The sequence below is a fragment of the Lottia gigantea genome (genome assembly GCF_000327385.1).
Source record: "Lottia gigantea unplaced genomic scaffold LOTGIsca_44, whole genome shotgun sequence".
NCBI lineage: Eukaryota > Metazoa > Mollusca > Gastropoda > Lottiidae > Lottia > Lottia gigantea.
The window spans coordinates 761,519-779,105 of NW_008709540.1; the positions used below are offsets into that span (position 1 = coordinate 761,519).

The 17,587-nt window shown below is 35.4% G+C and overlaps 3 protein-coding genes across 3 annotated transcripts; all 3 read left to right on the forward strand.

Moving 5' to 3' along the window:
• Window positions 1–456: 456 nt before the first annotated feature.
• LOTGIDRAFT_123647 (hypothetical protein) lies at window positions 457–13,654 on the forward strand (the record flags this gene model as incomplete). Its single annotated transcript, XM_009060731.1, has 17 exons — window positions 457–701; window positions 1,138–1,268; window positions 1,824–1,905; window positions 3,508–3,589; window positions 3,861–3,953; window positions 5,123–5,236; window positions 6,662–6,776; window positions 7,205–7,357; window positions 7,885–8,009; window positions 8,521–8,713; window positions 9,115–9,276; window positions 9,675–9,802; window positions 10,331–10,479; window positions 11,087–11,294; window positions 11,997–12,086; window positions 12,691–12,873; window positions 13,310–13,654. 17 exons carry the CDS (start codon window positions 457–459, stop codon window positions 13,652–13,654), a joined length of 2,598 nt encoding a protein of 865 aa, XP_009058979.1.
• Window positions 13,655–13,826: 172 nt separating this feature from the next.
• On the forward strand, window positions 13,827–14,591 carry LOTGIDRAFT_123527 (hypothetical protein; the record flags this gene model as incomplete). The annotated part of the gene is made up of 1 exon (XM_009060732.1): window positions 13,827–14,591. One exon carries the CDS (start codon window positions 13,827–13,829, stop codon window positions 14,589–14,591), a length of 765 nt encoding a protein of 254 aa, XP_009058980.1.
• Window positions 14,592–14,799: 208 nt separating this feature from the next.
• Window positions 14,800–17,320, forward strand: LOTGIDRAFT_85853 (hypothetical protein; the record flags this gene model as incomplete). The annotated part of the gene is made up of 3 exons (XM_009060665.1): window positions 14,800–15,166; window positions 15,413–15,513; window positions 17,276–17,320. Coding segments are annotated over 3 exons (513 nt in total), but the record flags the coding sequence as incomplete, so codon positions are not given.
• Window positions 17,321–17,587: the final 267 nt, after the last annotated feature.

Consider the following 17,587-nt stretch of genomic DNA (forward strand, 5'->3'; position numbering starts at 1 on the left):
ACTATTACTGATTAGCTCACTCTAAAAAATTCCAGTTTCTGGAGACTAAAGTATGATTGGTATAAAAAATAGCTTACCCGTCCCTTTAAATTCAGTACGTTGTATACTTGTCAATGCAAGTTTCCTACAGAATTATAATGAATTGAAATTATTCAATAAAAGGTTAGGGTTTATATGCACACACGTTTTACTCATACAAATAATGTTTTTCTCAATTCATATTCGCTAGTTATAAATCTCGTACATATTCTAAGGTAACAGTGTTACTCATTTAATATCATCGTCCAGATAGTTGAAACCATTAACGTTTAACTTACGTTATATTGGCAAGACTTGTGCTGCCGTTATATTTTCTGGTGTTTGTTTGTTTCAGATTTTATTGCACCTATAATTAAGCTGCATTAAGTTGCAGTGAACGAGACCGTGATGGAAATCCGAAGAATGATGAGAAGATGTATGAAAATTCATAACGCAAATAATTGGATATCAAATTCACGTAGGACGCTATCAGGCAGTTTAAACAATCTAACCTCTCGGTACCATTATTCCAGCCAATCAAACAACACTTTAAAACCGGAAGTGCCTCAATTGCCGAAGTCAGCACGGGTTGTGATTGGTGGCGGGGGTATTATTGGACCCAGTATAGCATATCATTTATCAGAACGAGGCTGGAACGACATTGTGTTACTAGAACAGGGGAGGTAAGGTGTTTAAATAGTGTTTTACGTCATACTATTCTGCGTTTAGAAGAATGAAGAAAGACAAAATGAAATGAGTTTTACGTCCTACTTTTCTGCACCATGTGGGCTAATGGAGACGTGGAGAAGGACAGAGGAGTGTAGACCTAATAATTGAAATCTTAAAAAGACAGTGTCATACTCTGTTTCTATATTCAACTGTCAAACATTATGAGACTGGACATTAAGTTATGTTGTTTTTGGGTGATTTTAGTGCGAAAGGGGATGCCAGTCAACTGCGCATATATCCTAATCGTTTGCCGATTTGATTAAAAATCTTGATATAACCAAATATCAAAAGTCCTAGAGAAGAAAAAGAAGAATTTCAGCAGGGATTGTTAAGAGTCTTGTTTTAAAAAGCTATGTGGACTCTCGCAAAATGTTTTAGTTTATATTCCAGATTAACATGTGGTACGACATGGCACTCGGTTGGTTTATGTGGACAACTTCGCAGTGATCTAACAGAAATGAAGATAACATGTTATGGTAGAGATTTATATAAAAAATTTGAAGAGGAAGGCCATGGGGTCGGTAGGTATATAGATCATATATTCTCAATGGAAGAGCACAAAATTATGGTAAACTACTTCAAGGTTTATTGCACATTTTAACTTGATGATGACCTTAAAAACCAAGAAAATCTCCATCCCTTCAATGTCTAAGTCAGTTTAAAAAATGAGACCTAACTTCGTATTTTATTAGTTTCGTTTCGAATGTTATAGCTAATAAATTATTCGAAACGAAACTGATAAAATACGAACGGAAGTTAGGTTTAATTTTATTTCGACTGATATCTATAGTATGCTTGGTATTAGTTTTTGAGATTAAAAGCGAATAGAAGCACTGGCATAGGTTTTGATCCAAGTATGAGCTCACCGTATTGCCAAAACGAGTTTTGAATGCCCTTTGTCGTTCACGTTTCGTATCCATTCAAACAGATTATGGCTAGATTGATATAGACAATATTTATGTCAAAATCTGGTAAACTATTTGTCTTGACTTACTAGAACCACCGGCGTCAATATGGATTACCCTCTTCTCAAGTCACTGTTCTACAGGTATTTTTTATTTCTGTATATTTATCAGGTTGGAAGGACAGTGGTAGTATCAGTTTAGCTAGAACTAAAGATAGAATGACAGATTTTCAGAGGAAGCATGCTATAACCAAGTAGGTCTATTCCTACCTCCGCTAACACCTAACATCGCCTGAAATTGCCAACAACATATATCATCAACACCACAATATCACCAACACCATACACCACCAACACCATATATCACCAACAACACCACATATCACCAAGAACACCATATATTACCAGCGCCATACACCCCCAACACCATACATCACCAGCACCATATATCACCAACACAATACATCACCAACACCATACATCCCTAACACCATACATCACAAACATCATATGTCACCAACACCACCAACAACATATATCACCAACACCCTATATCACCAACACCAACACATCCCCAACACCATACATCACCAACACCATACTTCCCCAACACCATACATCACAAACACCATATGTCACCAACAGCAAACATCACCAACAGCAAACATCACCAACACCATACATCACCAACAGCAAACATTACCAATATCAAATATCACTAAACCATACATCACCAACACCATACATCACCAACACCATACACCACCAACACCATACATCACCAACACCATACATCACCAGCGACATACATCACCAGCGCCATACATCACCAACATCATACATCACCAGCGCCATACCACCAGAACCATACATCACCAGCGCCAAACATCACCAACACCAGACATCACCAAAACTATATATCACCAGCACCATACATCACCAACACCATACATCGCCAACACCATATATCACCAGCACCATACATCGCCAACACCATACATCGCCAACACCATATATCACCAGCACCATACATCACCAACACCATACATCCCTAACACCATACATCACAAACATCATATGTCACCAACACCACCAACAACATATATCACCAACACCCTATATCACCAACACCAACATCATATATCACCAACACCAGACATTACCAGCACCATATATCACCAACATCATATATCACCAACATCATATATCACCAACATCATATATCACCAACATCATATATCACCAACATCATATATCACCAACACCATATATCACCAAAACCATATATCACCAAAACCATATATCACCAACATCATACATCACCAACACCATATATCACCAAAACCATATATCACCAACATCATACATCACCAACACCATACATCACCAACACCATACATTACCAACACCATACATCACCAACAAAATATATCACCAACACCATAAATCACCAGCATCATATATCACCAGCGCCATACATCACCAACACCATATATCACCAACATCATACATCACCAACACCATACATCACCAACACCATACATCACCAGCGCCATACATCACCAACATCATACATCGCCAACACCATACATCACCAGCGCCATACATCGCCAACACCATACATCACCCATGACATCATCAACACTCTGCATCACCAACACTATACATCACCAACACCTTTTGCTATTTTGACTCTTCGAGTGGTATACTAAGTGACATCGGGTGTTCTGAAATAGTAGGCATCGTCTTAATGATTAAGAACACCCGCCAGAACCTTTTGGTCTATTTATTAATTCATTTGAAAGTTTCAAACAAACCAAATACATTCATTGTCATCAAACAAATTTGCAATTCAGGGCCAGTGGGTTCGAAACTCATTTATTGACGTCGAGAGAAATTCAAGAAAAATGTCCTGTGATCAGAACAGATGATTTACAGGTAATGTGGAGAATTCAGTACAATTATACAGTCAGGGCTGGCCTGGCCGCACTCCTACATTTCTTTTCATTTTACATAGATTAACACAAGGATAAACAAAAACATAGGTGCGCACTGTGTATGGATGTGAATGATATTCGAAATTGTACTGTATGACTAGACCATGACATACATACATCAGAGTTTTCCTTCATGTTTATTCTGTCACCTATTAGCTGAAATCTGACAGTTGTATCGTACCTGAAATAAAGTTGTTGATATCAATTTTCAGGGAGGTATTTGGATGCCGACTGATGGAGCAGTTACAGCCCCTGATGTTGCTATGGTTTTCTCTAAGCTAGCAAAGAAAAATGGTAAGTCTTTAGTTTAGCCATGACATCGTACTTTTACCTTGATACAATAGCCGCATCTTACAGTTTCTCGTTTCGAAGTTTTGTAGAAAAGCGTGCATGGCGTTGTTTCGAAGTTTTGTGGACAAGCGTGCATGGTGTTGTTTCGAAGTTTTGTGGACAAGCGTGCATGGAGTTGTTTCGAAGTTTTGTAGGCAAGCGTACATGGAGTTGTTTCGAAGTTTTGTAGACAAGCGTACATGGCGTTGTTTCGAAGTTTTGTGGACAAGCGTGCATGGTGTTGATTCGGAGTTTTGTGGACAAGCGTGCATGGTGTTGTTTCTAAGTTTTGTGGACAAGCGTGCATGGTGTTGTTTCGAAGTTTTGTGGACAAGCGTACATGGCGTTGTTTCGAAGTTTTGTAGACAAGCGTACATGGCGTTGTTTCGAAGTTTTGTGGACAAGCGTACATGGCGATGTTTCGAAGTTTTGTAGACAAGCGTACATGGCGTTGTTTCGAAGTTTTGTGGACAAGCGTACATGGCGTTGTTTCGAAGTTTTGTGGATAAGCGAGCATGGTGTTGTTTCGAACATTAAGAAATGTTTATATTTGTAATAATGCGAACACTTTATTTAATGATAGGAGTTCGTGAACAATAGTTTTATTGTTGTCAGTCTTAAACGACCAATTCATTTCATTGTAACTGTCCATGTTATTATTCAGTTCTATGTCTATTTCTATATGTAATCAGTGGCGGTGCTAGTGGGGAGGAGGGGATTTGCCCCCCTCGAAAATGGTTTGCACCCCCAATTGTACCCCCACTTTATTCTTTAACAAATTTAAAAAGTATGATTTTTATACGTTTTTGCCTCAAAATATGTGTCCAAATGCAGCAAATCAATTAAATTTTTCGAAATTTTCTCAGGGGAACCATTTTATACGCTCCACGAGAGGCTGACGGCAACTCGCCTCCTAAGAGTCGCCTCAATTTAAAATCAGCCTCGACAGTTGTCCCCCATTGAGTCAGTCTGTCCCCTATTTGTACTCCCAGTCCCACGAGGTAGCTACTATATGTTATTGAATCATAGAATATGCCTAGGTTATCGACCCGCCTTCCCTTTATCAATAGTCTAGACCTTTTTATGTCAATCGACATCTACATTACAAACGTAAACATTAAAACGTTTTCTTTCAGGTGCCAAGTTTATGGAAGGTGTAAAAGTGGAGAAGATTTTAACTAAAAATGATCGAGTGACAGGAGTAGAAACTTCAGATGGCAATATTGATTGTGAATATTTTGTTAACTGTGGCGGGTTGGTAGGTATGAGTCTTTATGCACGGTTTAACCAGAAAAGGAAAGAGGACAGGTAACAATAGTCACCACATGTCCCATTAAAATACCCTCACGCGATGGCATACCGTCAAGTTGTGTTATATCGATTTAGAATCACAACTAACATACAGATATAAAATATATATATGCCATATAGATATATAATCACGCTATGGCATATAAATATACCACCACGCTATGTTCTATAAATATACCACCACACATAGCCATACCGTCAAGTTGTGTTATATAGATTTAGAATCAGGACTAACATACGCATATACAATCACGCTATGTGATATTGATATACCGTCAGGCTTTGGCATAATATAGATATACCGTAACGCCATGACATATAGATATACCGTCACGCTGTGTCACTCTCTGTCCTATGGATACCATCACTCTCAGTCATATTAATATACCGTCACAATATGTACCATTATTGCTATACCGTCACGCAATGTACTATTGATGTATCTGTTCTATTATTGATATACCATTACTCTCTGTCATATTAATATGCCGTCACGCTGTGTCCATACGATATACCGTCACTGTCTGTCACATTGATATACCGCCGCGCTCTGTCCCATTGATATATACCGTCACGCTATGTACCTCTGATATACCGTCACGCTATGTCCATACGATATACTGTCACTGTCTGTCACATTGATATACCGCCACGATCTGTCCCATTGATATATACCGTCACGCTATGTCCCTCTGATATACCGTCACGCTATGTCCTATTGATATACTGCCACGCTATGTCCTACTGATATACCGTCACGCTATGTCGTATTGCTATACCGCCACGCTATGTCCTATTGATATACTGTCACGCTATGTCTTATTGCTATACCACCACGCTATATCCTATTGATCTACCGTTAAATATGTCCTATTAATATACCGTTACGCTATGTCCTACTGATATACCGTCACGCTATGTCGTATTGCTATACCACCACGCTATGTCCTATTGATCTACCATCACGCTATGTCCTTTTGATCTACCGTCAAATATGTCCTATTGATCTACCGTCACGCTATGTTCTATTGATATACCGTCACGCTATATCATATTGATATGTAGGACAAACTTGATGGTATATTAATGTTGAAATGGATCTAAATCTTCCGGTAGTATATCGGTGAATATCCAAATTGCCCTGATTTATGAACATAGGTCGAAATGGATTGTGGGATAACGAAGCCCACAGTAGAGAAATATGACAGTCTCTTTTAGTTTTGCTATCCTACAATTCGTCATTGATATCAAGAAACGGGTCCTTCAAATACACGCTTTGATTGGTTAGAATAATAAGAACGAGACTTTGGTAGATCCTGAATTTTATGGTTGCATTGGTAAATATTATGTATATATTATTGTAATATTTCAGTGGGCGAGAGAGATGGGAATAAAGAGCACGCCCAATGTATCCTTGCCCCTACACTCCTGTGAACATTTTTACGTCGTCACGAAACCATTGAAAGAGGTGGAGAGGTTGATGCCGGGTAAGATTATATTACTGTCTTGTTTAACGGTGCTAGAACGTCTGACATAAGCAAGTGGCCTCGATTAAAGGCATGACTTAGGAGGACTTTGAATTGAACCTGAGGCCGGTTTCACAAAGCTTACGATCGTTGCAAGTTTACGACCTACCTTTTGTGATACTGACCCCTTTTATATCAAAACCTCAGACGACCCGGGTACTTTTGCCCGAAAGTTTTGTTTTTGCCTGTCGCTTCCTAAAGCAAGATTTTTCGATTTGTAAATGGAAAGTCTTACTCACCAGAGTTCTTAGTATTGTGTATTTTAGTTTCTGATAACAGAATGTTTAATAATATAAATAATTTCATTCCTGCAACTTAACACCCTCTATATTACTAGCCCGTCCAACAATTAATTCTGATTACGAGTCTGATTCCAATGTAATTTGTAGTTATCAGAGACTACGATGGTAATATTTTTATACGAGAATGGAACGGTGGATTGTGTATTGGGGGATTCGAACCCAATTCCAAACCTTGTTTCCATACCGGTGTTCCTGATAAATTTGAGTTTCAACTCTTACCAGAAGATTGGGATCATTTTCGTAAGTTAGTTTACCTATTCAACAATTCAAAGTTTAAATAAAGGAAGTAGAAGGGGGAATGGGGGACCTGTCCAACACCAGTACAACGAGCATTTGTCTATTTCTGAAGCTTTAATTCTTTTTGATTGATAGACTTTAATCTTTAACCTGTGTCTGTTTTGCTTTGTACAATCATGGATTTCGGTTCGTTTCTTCAATGTCACCAGAACAACGATGTACATGGAGATTAATCAGATTCTCCTAAATTCCTCCAGCTGCAAGCATTCGTTCAAAATCCAGTTTCTCTGATAGATTCTGCTAAACTAAGACGTCTTTCTGGTGGCAAGTGGCAGGAATTATGATTGTTTTGCCAGGTCGACAAAATCCAACGATTAATCATACTCTCTCAACAGACATTTAAAAATCAAGTTGTTCTCAGATTCTGTCAGTCACAAGATCAAGCAGAGTCACCAAAAGTTATTATAAAATGACAGGTGCCCGGTGATAGAGTGTACATAAGTAAGATGTATATTATTATATTATATTAGAGGTACTAATGGATGAATGTCTACACCGTTTACCGATCATGCAGAAAGCTGAAATTCGACAACTTGTGAACGGTCCGGAAAGTTTTACGCCTGATTCTAATTGGTTGCTAGGGGAAACACCAGAGGTGAGAAATGATCCATTTCCAAATGAGCTAATAGACAGGATATATTTAATAATATCAACATATTTGTCGGTTATAAATTCCATTTTCAGGAAGTTTCTTTGAAATTAAGTTCAGTGTACAATTATGGACTTGAACAAGTGAAATCCTACTCATGGAGAGACATATTTTCAGATGCGAGGGGGGGGGGGGATTAGGAAAGGGGATGTAACTTCATCACTTTAAATCCCCTACTCCCCTTACATTTATCACTATAGGAAATGAAATGAACTTCCTGATTTGCTGTGACTGTATGGACATCGCTAGGCAGCGTACAAGATCAACATAAGTAGTGCTCATTGGGGGAGGGGGGCGGGGGGGGGTGGTATCATTATGAAAGGAGTGGTACCTTCACTATATAAAATGAAATTGAATTGAGTCTAACGTTCTACTTGTCTGTACCTGATTGAGCAACATCAAGCGGTGAGCAATGCGGGAAACGGCCTTTGTCTAGTATCTAGTCTGATTGTTTCAGATTAGTAATTATTACGTGGCTGCTGGAATGAATTCAAGGGGAATAATCAGTAGTGGTGGTATAGGTAAATATATGGCTGAGTGGATTATTGATGGTAGACCCAGTATAAATCTCTGGAAATACGATGTCCGTAGATTCACCAAACAGCATAATAATAACAGCTTCTTAAAGGACAGGGTTAGTGAAGTTTTAGGTGAGTTTGGTAATATAGCTCTCATGAGTTAGAGCCGGAATATAGATAGTATTAGAGAGAGGGTGGTGGATTTCAAACTCGAAAGTTTCCCTTCATATCTACGTGCGCCAGAATCAAAATATCACAAACCATGTACAAATCAATTCGTTATATTTTCTTACACAGATTTATTAGATTTTGTAAAATAAAACTTAATCAATGTCAATAGAGGGATTTGTTTCCGTTTTATAAATTTCAATTGCTAGTAGCTTGAAAATAGTCGAATTAACTTTTAAAAGATAGTCAAATTTTCGCACATTTTATCTTCATGACGTTTTTAATCTGTTTCTATATCTCAAAATATTCAAAATGAATTCTGTCGAAAAAGCAATCATAAAAATGAAACTGTTGTTTTATAACAGGGAAACAGTACAGTTTGAGTTTCCCTCAAGCAGAACAATCTACTGGTAGAAAACTGCAGACCACGCCATTACATGATGTCTTACAGAGCTCGGGGGCTGTTTTTGGTCAGACCATGGCATGTGAACAACCCCTGTGGTTTGATAGCAGTCGTGATAAATCAGGTTATATCATTAAATTATATACCAATTGAGAGCTTTATCATCTTTTGTGTGGTTCCTCTTCGATTAGATTACATAGATTTAAATAAGAATCCATATTAAGTTTATTTATATTAAAATAAAAGTGTTTAATTGTAGGGAACGATTAGAGGCCACAGAATTATCAAGGGGGCTCACAGTACTATGCATTTCAGTTCTCAATTATTAACAAATTGATGGCCCCTACATAGTTGAGGTCAGCACACGAATGAAAGGATCAACGAGATAATGTAATATCATATTTGAATCTGATTGTATAATTATTGTAACGCTGTGCCCAATGTAAATAAGAACAATTAAAGTATCATTTTATTATTGTATTCTGTGTAAAATATGGTTGTTCCTTTTCATTACAGACCTAGAATTGTATATTCATAAAGGATCATTTGGTAAACCAGTGTGGTTTGATTCAGTACAACATGAATACAGGGTTTGTAAAGATGCTGTAGGACTGGTTGATATATCAGCTCAAACCAAACTAGAAATTAGGGTGAGTCAAAGACCACTATTTTAGTAATCTGAACGTACGGTTTAAACATAGACTATCACAAAGTTTTGAGGTAGGAGAAGACAGGGGAAGTGGTAGGGGAAGAGGATTAAAATCTTTATTATCTCCCATTAGTGTGTCAAGGGAGATAATGATATATTTACTGTGGTCTGGCTGAATTGTCTTCCATTCGTGCGTCAAGAGAGATAATGATAAGTTAACTGGAGTCTGACTGAATTATCTCCCATTAGTGCGCCAAGAGAGATTAATAATAAGATAACCGTGGTCTGACTGAGTTGTATCTCATTCGTGTGGCAAGAGAAATAATGAAAAGTTAAGTGTGGTCTGACTGAATTGTCTCCCATTAGTGCATCAAGAGAAATTAATATTAAGATAACTGTGGTCTGATTGAATTGTCTCCTCTTAGTGCGTCAAGGGAGATAATGACATATGTACTGTGGTCTGACTGAATTGTCTTCTGTTAGTGTGTCAAGGGAGATAATATTAGATTAATTATGGTCTGTATTTCAGTCTGCTGGAAACGAAGCTCTGGAATATCTTCAGTATCTATGTAGTAATGACGTCAATGTTGGACAAGGCAATGTCGTCTGCACCACACTCCTCAACCAAAATGGTGGAATCGAAAATCAGGCATCTGTTGTGGTGTGTGACCAAAACAGGTAAAGAAGAATAATTCGAAATTAATTGTGTGCCTATGGTACTAAATATGAATATGAGTAAACCAAAGAAACGATATTAACTATGTGAACTCTCCGTAAGAGATATAGAATTGACTATCACAGTAACAATGTAACATCAGGAGTTTCGATAGTCCGCGAAGCCCATCCCTATCTATAGACTCCGACAGATGAAACTGATGGTTTGTCCCAGACATTCATCTGTAGATACAGTCTGTCTCGGACACGTATTTAAGAAGAACGAGCATGCCCTCAACCCGCTTTCGACACATTTTCAAATTCAATAAAAAAAATAGAGATTGGCTGCAGAACATAAAGCTAGTAGATTAAATTAATTACTGTGGGTGAAAAAACAATGATTAAGAATTGTTAGAGATGGGTGGAGAAGGACCGGCTTGATAAGGAAACGATGGCAATTTACTGACATTGAATTGTTTCCAACTTGCCCCTGTCGTACCTTTCAGCTTTTCGGTTTCAATCCCATATTTTTACAATTGTGAATTAAAGTTAAATTGCGTAAATTCCTGCCAGAGCTTTCTAAAAATGTTTTTTTTTTTATCTATTTCATCTGATATTATTTCATTGATAGATATTTCCTCACATGTCCTGCAACTCAACAGACACGAGCATTGTCATGGTTACGAAGACATTTACCAGCTGGCGGTTCGGTTCAAGTCAGTGACGTCACTTCCGTGTATTCTGGTATTAAAATGATTGGTCCACACGCTCAGTCTTTACTCTCGATGGTCGCTGATATTTCTACGTCACAGTCTCATTTCCAGCAACATACTTCCATGGTAAGGTACATCTTCATAATGTCTAGAACTAACTGTGTCTAATACCTAGACTGCGATAGACACCTGTCTTGTATCAGTTTGTAAATGCAGTGATTTGATCAAATATAATTGCTAACGTTTTCGTAGATTTACGTTATCTTTTGAGAAACGGTGTCTTGACCCTTCTAGGACTTTGGACCGCGCCTTTTTGTCCAATCCTTCACTCCACTCCTTTAAGCTTTCACAGTGGCGGCCCCAGTCTTCCAAGACTAGGGATATCGATAGGGGGCAGACTGACTCAATGGGGAACTACCTAGTTTGCGATATCAGCATCCGCTGGAAGCGAACGTTAACCTGCCATCTACCAACCAACTCAATGGGGGGCCAACTGCTGCGACTGAATTCAAATTTTGACTACTCTGTGGTGGTGTCATAGTCGAAAGCCTCTCATAAAGCGCCTTAGAGAGTTCTCTCAAGGAAATTTTTACAAAAAATGAATTGATTTTGTGCATTCTGACACATGTTTTGGAGAAAAAATGTAGACATTTAGATTTGTTGAAAATAAAGTGGGGGTGTATACAACTTTTCTAAAAAAAGGGGGGGGGGGGGGGTAAATGCCTCCCCTGTACCCCAACTGGCGCCGCCACTGAGTTTTCATCCAGCAGGACAATGTGATTGAACTTGTAGCTATTTCAGTGTTTTTGTTTATTGATGGTATTACAGGTAGTCAATATGGAAGGTATACAGAATGTACGAATAGTTAGATTGAAACATGGTCTAGCAGATTGTTTTATTCTTTATACACCTGTACAGGTAAAACTATACAGTATCTATTAATCAACTATTAACAAATAAACATTTGCAAGAATTTGCATCAAGATATTTTGGAGTGCACTAAGCAACTGAAATTATTGCCCCTATTTCTAACCATTGAAGGGTAGGCCTAATTGCTTTGACTATTTGCATAATGATTTTGTAATTAATGATGCGAGCGCAAATACGTTCTAAATTGCATCGTGATTTTGTTTGAAAAACAAATTTCAGTAGGGCCTACAAAGATATGCTAATTTGCATTAGGGCCTATTGTTTTTGTGAATAAGAATGTGGATGCACAAATTGGCTAAAATTGTTAAAAAATAACCATTAAACCCTTACAAAAATTTGCACGATTTTCCCAATAACAACAATTAAAAATTGAGTGCAAGAATGCGCAAATTTGAATAATATTTAAGTCTTTTAATATGCTAATGTGTGTGTCCATGGTCTTTGTTTTAAAGGGATATCGACATTTAACAAGGCCTATCTGTATTTTCATCTGATATATAGCGTTAACATTTCAACAGCAAATTGCATTGCAAAGATCCACGTGCGAAATTTAATAATGATACATGTATTTATTCTAATTAATATTTTTCAGCATTCACTCAAAATATATAATCTATTAATGGAGGCAGGACAAAGTCTGCATATACAGAACGTCGGCCATCTTGTATTACGTCACTTAGCAATAGAACAAGGTCAAGGACAGTGGGGAAGTGAATTTAACTCACATTCTTCACCGTTAGAATGTGGTCTTTCACATCAGGTGGATCTCAATAAGGTAATGCGTGATCATTACTAACCCCATTTTCACAATGTCAAAATATTACCCCTAAAAAATAATATGGCCTTTTTGATTAGGCCTATAGTCTTTCTATTGAGGGCTCTGATTAGCTGTTTCGGCCAGGGTACAATCCAATCAAACCGCAGCATTTACAAACAAACCTTCAGTGACGTATTTAGGGGGTTGGACATTGGCAAGTCTGTGAAAGGTCGTATTTCGAAGTGTAAATCAAGCAATCTAAAATTTCATCACAGGCCATCTGAAATCTGTTGGCCTACTGTGGCCCCTGGAAACTCAAAGGCCCCCGCCCTCAAGGGACATCAGCTCTCATATTTGCCTATCCTCGGACATTTTCTAGATACGCCCCTGCAATTGTGCTACAAGAAAAGTTCCTAATGATGTCAAGGTATTACATAATTCATTTCCATTCCAGGATGATTTCATAGGAAAGGAGTCTGTGATGGAACTTGAACAGAAAGGAGTCCAAGAGAGTTTAGTTCAATTTTCATTAGAGAGCTTCGATATTCAGAAAGACTCGTGGCCGTGGGGTGGAGAGCCATTATTCAGGCAGGGCGAATTTGTTGGGAAAACCTCGAGTTGTGCTTATGGATTCAGCTCAGAGAAAATGGGATGTTTAGGGTTTATCATTAACAAGGAACACGGACTGGGTATGCAAGACTTTGTAAATGATTTAAACGTATCGTATGAAATAGATATCGCAGGTCGGAGATACCAAGCTGTTGTTGTAAATAGATGTACAACGGGAACACCGAAGTGAAACAAACACCGTGAAATGTGTATTGTGTACAAAGATGCAGACATCTTCATATTGTCGAGATATTATGAACTGCATACTAGTAATATATTATGGTTGTAGTATTTATCACGATATGTAGCAGTCATATATTGTTGAAGGGTGTATTTATCCCGATATGTACCAGTCATATATTATGGTTGTAGTATTTATCACGATATGTAGCAGTCATATATTGTTGAAGGGTGTATTTATCTCGATATGTACCAGTCATATATTGTTGAAGGGTGTATTTATCCCGATATGTAGCAGTCATATATTGTTGAAGGGTGTATTTATCCCGATATGTAGCAGTCATATATTGTTGAAGGGTGTATTTATCCCGATATGTAGCAGTCATATATTGTTGAAGGGTGTATTTATCCCGATATGTACCAGTCATATATTGTTGAAGGGTGTATTTATCCCGATATGTACCAGTCATATATTGTTGAAGGGTGTATTTATCCCGATATGTACCAGTCATATATTGTTGAAGGGTGTATTTATCCCGATATGTAGCAGTCATATATTGTTGAAGGGTGTATTTATCCCGATATGTACCAGTCATATATTGTTGAAGGGTGTATTTATCCCGATATGTACCAGTCATATATTGTTGAAGGGTGTATTTATCCCGATATGTACCAGTCATATATTGTTGAAGGGTGTATTTATCCCGATATGTAGCAGTCATATATTGTTGAAGGGTGTATTTATCCCGATATGTAGCAGTCATCATATATTGTTGAAGGGTGTATTTATCCCGATATGTAGCAGTCATATATTGTTGAAGGGTGTATTTATCCCGATATGTAGCAGTCATATATTGTTGAAGGGTGTATTTATCCCGATATGTAGCAGTCATCATATATTGTTGAAGGGTGTATTTATCTCGATATGTACCAGTAATATATTGTAGAAGGGTGCATTTATCTAGATATGTACAACTACTGTATCGTCGGACCTTCATTATTTCTTTATCTTCGAAGATATGTATTACAATATTTACCATTACTATATCGTGATAGATATTTATTACGATATTTACAATAACTATATCGTGGTAGATATTTATACGATATTTACCATAATTCATCGTTGTAGATTTTAATTGCGATATTTACCATTACTATATTGTGGTAGATATTTATTACGATATTTACCATTATTATATTGTGGTAGATATTTATTACGATATTTACCATTACTATATTGTGGTAGATATTTATTACGATATTTACCATTGCTATATCGTGGAAGATATTTATTACGATATTTACCATTACTATATTGTGGAAGATATTTATTACGATATTTACCATTACTATATTGTGGAAGATATTTATTACGATATTTACCATTACTATATTGTGGAAGATATTTATTACGATATTTACCATTACTATATTGTGGTAAGTATTTATTACGATATTTACCATTACTATATTGTGGAAGATATTTATTACGATATTTACCATTACTATATTGTGGTAAGTATTTATTAAGATATTTACCATTACTATATTGTGGTAAGTATTTATTAAGATATTTACCATTACTATATTGTGGTAAGTATTTATTACGATATCTACCATTACTATATTGTGGAAGATATTTATTACGATATTTACCATTACTATATTGTGGAAGGTATTTATTACGATATTTACCATTACTATATTGTGGTAAGTATTTATTACGATATTTACCATTACTATATTGTGGTAAGTATTTATTAAGATATTTACCATTACTATATTGTGGTACAAATTTATTCCAGTATTTACAGTTACTATATTGTGGTAGATAAATATTACTATATTTACTATTACTATATCGTGGTAGATATTTCCCATCATTATATCGTTGTAGATATTTTCTATTTATTTATCATAACTTCATCGTGGTAAATATTTATATGATATTTACCATTATTATATCGTAGATATTTTTACGGTATTTACCATTATTATATCATTGTTGGTATTTATTACGATATTTACCATTACTATATCGTGGTATTTATTTCGATATTTGCCATTATTATATCGTGGTAGGTAATTATTACTATATTAACCATTTCTATAACGTAGTCGATATGTATTACGATATTTACCATGACTATATCGTTGAAGATATTTATTACTACATTTACCGTTATTATATCGTGGTAGTTATTTATAACGATATTTACCACAACTATATCGTGGTAAATATTTATATGATATTTACCATTATTATATCGTAGATATTTATTACTACATTTACCGTTATTATATCGTGGTAGTTATTTATAACGATATTTACCACAACTATATCGTGGTAGATATTTATTACTACATTTACCGTTATTATATCGTGGTAGTTATTTATAACGATATTTACCACAACTATATCGTTGTAGATATTTATTAAGATATTTACCATTACTATATTGTGGTAGATATTTATTACAATATTTACCATTACTATATCGTGGTAGATATTTACTACGATATTACCATTACTATATTGTGGTAGGTATTTATTACGATGTTTATAATAACTATGTTGTGATAGATATTTATACTATATTTACCATTATTTATCGTTTTAGATATTTTTACGGTATATTTACCATTATTTATCGTTTTAGATATTTTTACGTATATTTACCATTATTTATCGTTTTAGATATTTTTACGGTATATTTACCATTATTTATCGTTTTAGATATTTTTATGGTATATTTACCACTATTTATCGTTTTAGATATTTTTACGGTATATATCATTACTATATAGTGATAGCTATCTATTACGATATTATCATTACTATCTTGTGCTATACATTTAAAACGATATTTACCATTACTATATTGTGGTAGATATTTATTACGATATTTACCATCACTATATTGTGCTATACATTTATAACGATATTTACTATTACTATATTGTGGTAGATATTTATTACGATATTTACCATCACTATATTGTGGTAGACATTTATAACGATATTTACTATTACTATATTGTGGTAGATATTTATTACGATATTTACCATTACTATATTGTGGAAGATATTTATTACGATATTTACCATTACTATATCGTGGAAGATATTTATTAAGATATTTACCATTACTATATTGTGGAAGATATTTATTACTACATTTACCGTTATTATATCGTGGTAGTTATTTATAACGATATTTACCATTACTATATTGTGGTAAGTATTTATTAAGATATTTACCATTACTATATTGTGGTAGGTATTTATTAAGATATTTACCATTACTATGTTGTGGTAGATATTTATTACGATATTTACCATTACTATGTTGTGGTAGGTATTTATTAAGATATTTACCATTACTATGTTGTGGTAGGTATTTATGGCAAAATTTACTATTTCTATATCATGATATTTATTACGATATTTACCATTACTATATCGTGGTAGATATTTATTACGATATTATCATTTCTATATTGTGGTAGATATTTATTACGATATTTACCATTACTATATTGTGGTAGATATTTATTAAGATATTTACCATTACTATATTGTGGTAGATATTTATTAAGATATTTACCATTACTATATTGTGGTAAGTATTTATTACGATATTTACCATTACTATATTGTGGTAGGTATTTATTAAGATATTTACCATTACTATATTGTGGTAGATATTTATTACGATATTTACCATTACTATATTGTGGAAGATATTTATTACGATATTTACCATTACTATATTGTGGAAGATATTTATTACGATATTTACCATTACTATATTGTGGTAGGTATTTATTAGGATATTTACCATTGCTATATTGTGGTAGGTATTTATTAGGATATTTACCATTACTATATTGTGGTAGATATTTATTACAATATTTACCATTACTATATTGTGGTAGG